We start from the raw sequence: 10,209 nt of genomic DNA, 5'->3' as shown, positions 1-10,209 counted from the left end.
AGTCAAGCACGCTTAACTTTGGAGTTCTTTCGCATGGATGACCATAAAAGAAAGTGCACTTTGTTGATATGAGTAGTACTTCCAATCACTTTAAGCACTAGTCATTTAAGCCTATCACTAGACTTCTTCAACTACCGTGGGGAGTTACATAGGGTCCTATTATGATTGCACTTTTGTATCTGTTTCTACGAGCTTAATGAGAATTTCACATTCTACCAAAAAAAAGATTTGAACTTTGTGTCTATCGACTTCCAAGTCTCGCACCAAAAATTAGCATCTCACTTTCTCATGAGCCATAAAGAGCACCATCGCACTGTGTCTAAAATTTATTCAACAAGCATGTGAAATATCAAATTTTCGGCGACATCACGATCATGAAAGCTGCAAACATTCGCCATGAACAGAAATTCACAATCGCACTTCTTACAAGCTACAACACTGTAAAACAATTCTTCCCCCTCAAAGACGGTTTTCATTTTTATGTCCCTCTGTCTACATTTTTTCTATTTTTTTGAATTTTCCCTGGCGTATTGTGAAAACTAAAAAGATTAAACAGCGACGAAAAGAGTATTAGTTTTCCAGGAAAAGATTAAAATACAGATGTGAGCCATGGTGCACTTGTTCAACCACAAAGTCGAGATTTAGTGTGCTCCTTAGGCCCAGAACTCTGCAAGTACCACATATCCACATCATATAACATCTGTCACTCACAATCTCTTGTTCATCCTCAAAGTCGCGATTGAGTCTGCTCCATAGGTCCAGAACTCTGCAAGCACCACATCATATAACATCTGTCACTCACAAACTCTTAAGACAATGACCAAAAGGAGAAGTGTATAACATTAGCTTTATAGAACAACCATGCTAAAAGATGGTGATTAAATGCGACATGATACAATCTCAATTATCCTTAGTCCCTTGCACGGTCATACGAGTAGCAGTTCACACCACCCAAAAGGATCTTCTCAAATAGAAAGGAGCACACAAACCCCACAACCAAGGCAAACACCAATGAAGAATTGTTTTACACTTGTGTATGAAAATAAATGAATAACGCAGTTACCAATTCTGGATGCCCAAAAAGTCCTCAAGTAGTATTAGTTATTGACATGTAATAAATATATTGGCCATTATGTAAACGATTTCCAGCTAAAACATGTACTTCATATCCAAAGAAATGATGGGAACAGAAACACCAGGTCCAGAAAGCTAGCACGGGAAAGCATTATCAACATGAAACAAAATAAATACGGCAGTTGCAGTAAATTATAAATTTTCTTACCAGAGGAGCTCCCTTGGCAGCCTTCTCAGCCATATATGCACAAGGTTTGAAGAACTCTCCATACAGTTTTGACCATTCCTCCAGCCTTGAATAAATATACTTTGATCCCAACATGTCAGCCCAGAACAGAATTCCTCCCCTGGAAAAGCCGTTAGATCCCAAAATTAGTTCTGAAGTCTCGCAATCTACCAAAATCCGGAACAATAAACAATTCAGTTGAGTTCGAGGACTGAACAGCACAAACCTATATGGTGGGAATCCCATTCCCATAATAGCAGCGATATCCAGATCTGCTGCTTTCACTACAATTCCTTCTGCCAGGACTCGGCAGGCTTCATTGACCACAGGGAAAAAAACCATTTCCACGATGTCCCGTTCAGAAAGATTTGCTAGCTACAAATTTCAAATAGTGCGATAAGACCACAACGGAAAATTAAGTTCCTCTAAACTACGGTATCTGATGTGCTAACCGAAGCAGTTTTTGCCAAACTATCTACAAGAAATTTAAATGTATATTTTTATATAGGAATGGAAGCCCAAGACGCACCAAATAAAGTTTGAAAGAAAAAAAAAACAGAGCAAGTCAATATTCACAATTAAATATAACACTCTTCTTTGAACCAAAAAGGACAAAAAATAACAACAGAGCAATAGCCCCGGAAGTGGTCTGATCTGCATTATGATTAGTCATCTGAAACCTTCAACGAGAGGTAAAACAATTGGGGGGGGGGGGGAAGAAGCAAAAGGAAATCCAAATGCAATAGAAAGAGAATCTTTTTTCAAAATAGAGCTGAAAAAAGAAAAAAATCGTAAAGTGGGCTGTCATTGGATCGGATCAGGTCTTCTAAGAAGGCTATGAAAAGGATAGAACCAACACTACAAACGGCGGCTTTACAAGCGAACCACCACCTGGACTGAAGGTTTTTGTACTAAGTTACAGGCAAAAAATAAAATAAAAATTGGAACATACATTGTTGAATAGAACTGCTGTTGAGATTGAATTCTAGCCTTGTTCACCTACTAAAAGAACCGCCACTATGAGCGGTGGTTTGCTTTTAAAACCGCCTTTCATACTGGCGGTTCTATCCCGATCCAACGTGGAAGGTACGAGTTCAGTCTACGAAGACGAGCCTCTTGACGAAGCACACGAAATCTAGCATTCAAATCCTAAGTGGTTTTGCTCTGTTTGATGAGGCTTTAGGATTTGACCAAGGACAACGGAACTTGGACCCTATCTATCACATCACACCATCACACCATATTGCTAATTATTTTCAATTCCGACACAGTTCACTAAGTTTTATTCTAGTATAAACCCTACTTTCCTTAATTTTATTTCCGTTTTTAAAAAATCGTTCTAATCTTTTCTCTCGATTTACATTTTAAGTTTTATAAAAGAAATCCGGAATTCGATTTTAAAACCCCTAAGTTTACCTTGACTTTCCATTACATTTCGTTCTTCCCTTTTGTTTTTCATCTTCTCTTTTTTATTCGCATTTTGAGGCGTGCGTTCACCCATGGACGGTTCGAAAGGATGATTCATGTCAGCCGACCACAAATCATTTTGGGATTAAGGCTCTGATGTTGTTGTTGTTGTTGTTGTATAAACCCTACTTTGAGGGAAAAAATCATAAAAAAGAACAGAAAGTCAAAAGAAACAAATAAATAGTGTGAATGAGGAAGCCATAAAAATGTGAGGGACATTTTGAAACACAATTTATAAAGTATTTAAATAAGACTAATAAGTACTAAAGGAAAAATTAATTCAAAGATTTGACAAGGAAAATTTTTAGAGATAAAGTTAAAAGAAAAAACATTTGAAAAAAAATTGCAACTAAGAATGGAATCTTTCATTAAAAACAGATGATTTGGCAAACAGCTCGCACCAAATTTATGCGTCATCTCCACATTAAGAATGAAAAAGAATGAAGTATAAAAGATTCCAATATCGGTTCAAGAGGTCAAATGTTCAAACTTGAGTTTGAACATATTAGAGCACCATGTTAATTGAACCCAAATCATTCTGGGACTAAGGCCTTGTTATTGTGTCATACAAATACCACGGCACAGACTGTAGACAGAAGAATAACGAAAAGAATAACTGGTCCTTAATTAAACCAAATCCGCATGATGAAGTCTTATTATTTGATAATGGCTTGCTTTGTTCTTGGATTACATGTTCTGTCTTTTATGGATTTTGTGTTCTATAATTTAAAACTCATTTCCGTAGTATTTGGTACCGCTTTCGGCTATTAATGCGTAGTAGATACAGAGGATATATCCAAGAACAATAAAGGAATTCTTATGGTGTGTCTTTAAGAGTCCATACGCAAGGGAAAAAGGAAGAAAGGAGTTGCCCAAAATAAGATAAAAGACCCTAACGCACAAGGATTGACTTTGAAAAGATATCCTCGAAAGTAGGAGATCATTTTGGGGGATTCAAATTGGCGGTCAAAAGCTCGTTCCGTTAGCTTCCCAACAATAGGTTACATGCATAGACCACGGAAACCTATCTGGAGTGCTGTTGGGATGACTTATAGCAAGTTCTGCCATCATACAGGGAGGTTTCAGTGTTTTAATGTTATATTTCTTAAATACCTAAGCAGTGATATAATTGCTCAATTACTCTACTTGACCCTCGCATGAGTGAGTAGTAATCAGAATTCACACCAAGTATGGACATTAAAAATGTCAGAAAATGAAACTTATCCAGAGCCGTCAAACATCCATCAAGTTTATTCAAATTTACAGAAATGCAAAGCTGTTTATACAAACCTTAGGGTTCACATTGATGCCAGAAATTTCTCGCGATTTTTGAATATATGTCTTCATTTCTGGATCAGGCCTTGCCTTGCGTCTATCATCATACAAGTAAAATCCTTTGCGACTTGATTCACCTAAATTAACAACAGACCATTCAGTATGACTAGTTTTACACCCCCTATTCAGAGATTTGATTGATGAAAAACCACATATCTAACCTGCTCTTTTATCCTCTTGCATAAGAGGTATGATCATAGATTTAAAAGTTCTCTCCGGGAAATGCTCGATATACTGCATAGCCGTTGCTATTCCCACTCCAAAGCCAACAAGATCAATCAGCCTGCATTAGAAATGGTAATGAGGATACAATTCATTCAAACACCAGTGACGAATCTAGAGCAAGCAGAAATAATACAAGGATCTAGGGTTACCTAAACGGGCCCATTGGCATTCCAAATTTCACAATTGCTTTATCAATCTTGTACAAATCTGTGCCATGTTCAACAAGCAGCATAGCTGCTTGCGTGTAAGGGAAAAACGTTCTGTTAACTGCAAACCCTGTACAATTCCCAACAACAACAGGAGTCTTCCTTATCTTCTTTCCAACATCTAGCACGTCAATGATAACCTGGGGTGAAGTCATCTTTGTCCGGACAATCTCTAGAAGAGGCATGATGTGAGCAGGACTACAGATAAGCAAAAACAACTTGATCATGTCAAATAAAGAAAGGATTAAGCAATGCACCAAACAAGTACTCAGGTTTCTACCTAAAGAAATGAGCACCAACAATTCGATCTTGGGACCGCGTCTTCTCGCCAATAAGGTTAAGGTCAATCGTAGAGGTGTTACTCGCAAGAATGCAGTGTGAAGGACAATATTTTTCCAGATCAGCAAAAATTTGCTGCTTCAGAGAAACATTCTCTATTACAGCCTGCAAAACATATGAGCAAGAATTCACTTTAATCATTATAAATTGTAAAAGGCAACCATAAACCGACTTCCTCATCCCCAGAAGAGAAAACAGCTTAAACCACCTCTATGACCATATCCACGTCTCTAAAGCTTTCGTAATCAAGGGCTCCTTGAATAAGGGTCATGGTTTTTTCATACTTCTCCTGCGTCATTTTTCCTTTCTTCACACGGCTTTGCAAATTTCCTAAGTAGACAAAAGTTACAGGTAGCTCCAGATCAGAATGATAAAACTTCAGAATCAATAGAGACAAGCATGAAAGTTCGACATCATGGTTACCTTTCACCCTACTAATACCCGCCTCCAAGAACTTCTCATTCACTTCTTTTAAAATCACAGGATAGTTACTTAGAATCAGTGCCGTAGCTATTCCAGATCCCATCAACCCTCCACCCAGAACAGCAACCTTCCGTATCTTTCTAGCTGACAAGCCCAAGTCTGTAACACCAGGTACCTGTACAAGGATTGAGAAAAAACATGAGTTTAATGAAACAAACGAGAAGGCTGATAGAGGCTGTCTTGTAGTTGAACAAGAGAAATATGACACACATATTGTTGAACTCTAACTATGATATCTGGCATACTCGCATAGAAGTAGCACCAAGTACTTTAGAACTTTGTCTACTCCAACTAGATATTGAGTAGCTGCTTCTTTGATGAACTTGCTTAATGCTAGCCTGGTACACTGTCTCTACATAGTTTGAAAATATACCCACTCCATCTCGCACCCCAACACACAAAATAATATGGCAAGCATTTTTCAGTTTCTTGAAAGAATGTCAGTATTTGAATGCTGGTTTGAGACATTGAAACAGATGAATTTATATAATAGTATAATACATTATCGTGTCGCTTAGTTGGACTAGCACAGTGGCCCCCATCTTTGGTCAACGGAAATTGGAGATCTTAGTTATAAAATAAAATATAAATCAAAACAGGACGTCCAATGGTGACACAAAGGTTTCATAGATCAACCTTTGAAGTTCCACGCTGAGAGAAAAAGACATGGACCAAGCTCTTGCAAGTATCTGACCTCAGAAGCTCTTCAAAGGCATCAGCCTCCTGAAATATTAAGTATTAAAGCAGTTACTCTCATGCATTAGCAATGCGCAGTGAATCAGAAGCATTAGCAGACGATAGAAATACGATAAAAGGGGGGCAGCCAGGCAGAGGCGCATAAAAACCTTCCACAATCCAGCACGAGGTCCAGAGGTTATTCCTTCTTCAATGACATCGATGCAAAGCAGAGGGTGCTTGAGGTTTGGAGCTTGCTTACGAGCCTGTGCTCTGGCAAAGTTGAGAATTTCTCTTGCCTCTCCAAGTGGCTCTAATTTGTTTGTCTTGTAAAGACTAGAAACCCAAGGCTTTTTACACTCCAAAATTTCCAGAGCCCATTTACGAGCTGTATTTATCAGCTCATTTGCTGGAACGATTGCATCAACAAGTCCTAAATCATGAGCCTCTGACCCTTTGATTGGTCTTGAAGTCTGAAAAATATAGGGTTAGGCTACACTGGGGAGATTACAGCTCACTATACATACGTGAAACCACATACCAGCATCATCTCAAGAGCTTTGGAGAGTCCAACAAGCCGTGGAAGACGCTGAGTGCCTGAGACATACAGTTCAGATCATTGAATAAGTCAGAAAGAGCCGCTACTACTTTTTGAGCGGCTTTTTACCGAAAATAAGCAATAAACATTCAAGAACAAACTCACGTGCAAGACAGCAAGAGAGGGACATAGAAAGCACTACAATAGCTCGTGAACTAGTAATTAATGAATCACATGCATTCCAAAAACGAGTTAAAAATCTCATTCCATTCCCCAAATTTTAGAAGTTCACTGTTATACACAAGTAGAAAGGAATACAACTGTCATCAATCGCTTGACATTTGTCCACAGGCCCTTAACCCCTCATTAGAAATGCTTGGGTTTTTGACAGGTAGGAAATTACTATACAGTTAGTTTGTCTTCTAAGCCCCGAGAAATTACCAATGACTGATATGATGATGAGATTTCAGAGAAAGAAAGGGTTGTTTCATCAAGCCCTTCATCAAACGCTGACCTTGATCTTCTTTGTTAACAAATACAGTAAGAAGAATTCAACATCTACCAATGAAGATTGTGTTTTAACAACTGCCAAGCTGTAGTTCTAAACTCTAAAGTAGTAGTATCTTATGTTACTTAGGCACTTAGCTGCAATACCTATTTTAGTCCCTCCATCCCAGAAAAATTGACATATGTTCCTTATTAATTGTCAGAAAAACACTAAAAAAAGAGCCAACAGCGACTGACCAAAAAGATAACAGAGAAGGAAGAGAAGGACGTGCTGCTAAAAGTATCAGATCAGATTAACTTTTGTGCTCAAGCTTAATTGGTCTCAACAAAATTACTCCCTCCATGCTATTTCCTAATTATTAAATACATTAGAATGGGATAGATAAATCCTCACAATTCCTGAAACATGCATCCATATTGTGTATGGCAACATAAATTTCATTTTTTTTAACAATACAATGTACCAAATAACCAGTAACATGACATTTAACACAAAAAGGAACAGCGGTGCAGCTGGGCAATCAGGGTCCATGGCAAAGATGCGTGGAGTGTAGGTGCATGCCTCATAGAAGCGAGGCACACATGATTGCAAGCATGTAAGGACAAGTACCACTTTAAGAGGCACAAGCTTAATTTAGATGGGTAGCTCAAAGTATAGAATAAAAGAACGCATAAAATGATGTAAATTAAATGGGTATGTGCCGGCATGTGCCTTGAACATTATAGACACACTGCACCCACGGGTCCCTTAGGCGTGTTGGCAGCTGCTTTATGCTTAGTGCCTTACTTTCTAAAATTTAAGTATCAAGACCTTTTTTTCTCTAGTCAAACCATCGTCTCCTTGCCCACATTGATTCATAGTGAGGATATGTGTTACATTCAACGTGGCTCAAGAATATCCATTGCAGAGTTATTTTGAGGGTAATATGTTTGGTAAATACATGCAAAATAGAGTAATAAGAATAAGAATAATACTGACAGTAAGGATAACTCCACACAGTAGTATGAAGGCATCTTGAAATAGATTAGTATGAGACCAGTAATTTAAGACACAAACAACCTCAGCATTAAGAATGTTAACTCACTACACCAAATTCAAGCAAATGGCTCAAGGATTCCTAAGTAATGAAAATATAAGCATGACGATATTACCTCCAAAACCAGGTATTACTCCAAGCTGAAGTTCAGGAAGACCCAGCTGCGCATTAGAGGTAGATATGCGAGCATGGCAGGCCTGTTGGGAAGTAAAGATAGAAGGTTAAAACTATGAAAGAGGCAAACAACGCAAATGAGCTAACAAAAGAAGATCCACATACCATCGCAACCTCTAAACCCCCGCCTAAGGCTAAACCATCAATAGCAGCAACCGAAGGTTTTCTTGCAGCTGAAAGAAAAAATGGTTAAAAAATAAGATAAAAGGATCAGATGAAGGGGGGAAAAGGGCTTTCTTGACAGACAATCCATTTTTTTCTTGGCTTTGCTTGTAAGAAAGTGTTTTAAACTCCCCTGCCGCATCCTTTGAAGCAACTTTGTTGATTTTGGAATTGTTTATTTCTGACAAGTAAATTGTAGATAGACAACATACCGTCTACTGTATCAGTCAGAACATCTACCGCAACAAAACCGCGCTTTAAACCAGAAGCTGCCAAAACCAACAGCTCAGTGTGAAAGGACTGTCCGTTAACATGGAAAAAAAAAAAGAAAAAGTCCCTTGTTTATGATAAGCTTGCACATACTGTTTCCTTTTTGGACATCACCGAAAGCGGAAATATCAAAACCTCCAGAAAAACGTCCCTTAGCACCTGTTTCAAGCAAGACAGCAAAAAGGTGATGTTTCTGGTTTTGACAAAGTAATCCTGGGCTATATATACAATAATAATCTCAAGTGGGCTAGGTAAGTACCTGTAACAACAATTGCCTTGACATCGTTTCTCCTTAAAGCTTGATCAAAGTTAACTTTCAAGCTTTGCAGAACTGAGAAACAGTGTGGTTGCAGAAGAAGAGATTATAACAAGTGAAATAAAATCAAACACGGAACTATGTTGATTAACAAGAAGTGAGACAATTAGATGAATGATTAAAAACAAGATCTGATTTAGGAAATAGCAGGAGTGGAGAAGCAACAATAAACATAGCAGTAGCACTGCACTGCCATATCGAACTGGGCAGGGAAATCGATATAAGTCTGATTCAACCAAATGAGCTCATCATTGCACGAGGGAAAAAAACTCGAAAATAAGGTTTCTTCCAATCGTTAAGGAGCGTGGAGAAGGGAACATCCGAAATTCGCAAAACTAATAAGAATTGAAAGTAACAAAATGATAAGAATGAATATTATACCATCGATGGAAAGAGAATTAACAGGAGGATTAAAAATGGTGATAATAGCAACACCATCATCACCCACTTCCATGCTCGTCGTCCCTTTTCCCATCTTCATCTTTCTATCTAGATTGTTTTGATGATTGACGTAATAAATGTGAAATGTAGGTGAGCTGTTTTAAATGAGCTTTGATTCAATTGTTTGTTTGATCTCGACTTTTCGTGTGGGTCTCTTCTTCTCTGCTCTGCCTCCTCCTTCTATGGTTTATTTATACGCTGCACTCGTCTTATTATCCTTTTATGCAACTTCTATCTATAAAACTATATTAAATAAAAGGGTAACCTTAAAAAGGCCACGTAGCCACGCGTGCATTACGAATTTCACATCTATAAATCTATATAATCTATTCTAGTATTATCATAATTAAATTCTATTAATTTGTATTGTTAATATTAAGGCTACTTTAATAAATTTATTAAAATTCATTATAAGGTTTAGTAATATTTTTTTTTATGTGGAAACCATAAGATCATGATTTAAATTATAAAAATAAATTAAGAATTTAGTCTCATCATTTAAATCATTCAATTTGTTTATCTAACTCCTCCTTAACCATAAATATAGTAGCTAAAAGGTCTTATATACTCCCTCCTATTCTACATAAACGTCCCATTGTGAAAATGACACAAGAATTAAGAAAATGAGTTTAGACCACACAAAACGGACAATGGGACAGTTATGTAAATAGATGGAAATGGAATTGAATTTGGACCACACAACACTTGCCAAAAATAGACAATGAGACAGTTAT

General features: G+C 37.6%; 1 protein-coding gene across 1 annotated transcript; it reads right to left on the bottom strand.

The window, feature by feature from the left end:
• Positions 1 to 225: 225 nt before the first annotated feature.
• On the bottom strand, positions 226 to 9,699 carry LOC141657448 (peroxisomal fatty acid beta-oxidation multifunctional protein MFP2). The gene is made up of 18 exons (XM_074464697.1): positions 9,416 to 9,699; positions 8,978 to 9,049; positions 8,812 to 8,877; positions 8,661 to 8,717; positions 8,392 to 8,459; positions 8,228 to 8,309; positions 6,572 to 6,627; positions 6,201 to 6,503; positions 5,992 to 6,078; positions 5,296 to 5,470; positions 5,081 to 5,202; positions 4,814 to 4,977; positions 4,477 to 4,731; positions 4,264 to 4,385; positions 4,058 to 4,179; positions 1,527 to 1,675; positions 1,283 to 1,421; positions 226 to 766 (listed from the first exon to the last, which is right to left on the bottom strand). Exons 1-18 carry the CDS (start codon positions 9,513 to 9,515, stop codon positions 728 to 730), a joined length of 2,178 nt encoding a protein of 725 aa, XP_074320798.1. The 5' UTR covers positions 9,516 to 9,699; the 3' UTR covers positions 226 to 727.
• Positions 9,700 to 10,209: the final 510 nt, after the last annotated feature.

The sequence above is a fragment of the Silene latifolia genome, chromosome 5 (genome assembly GCF_048544455.1).
Source record: "Silene latifolia isolate original U9 population chromosome 5, ASM4854445v1, whole genome shotgun sequence".
In the NCBI taxonomy this organism is placed as follows: domain Eukaryota; kingdom Viridiplantae; phylum Streptophyta; class Magnoliopsida; order Caryophyllales; family Caryophyllaceae; genus Silene; species Silene latifolia.
This window is presented reverse-complemented; position numbering and strand designations above follow the sequence as displayed.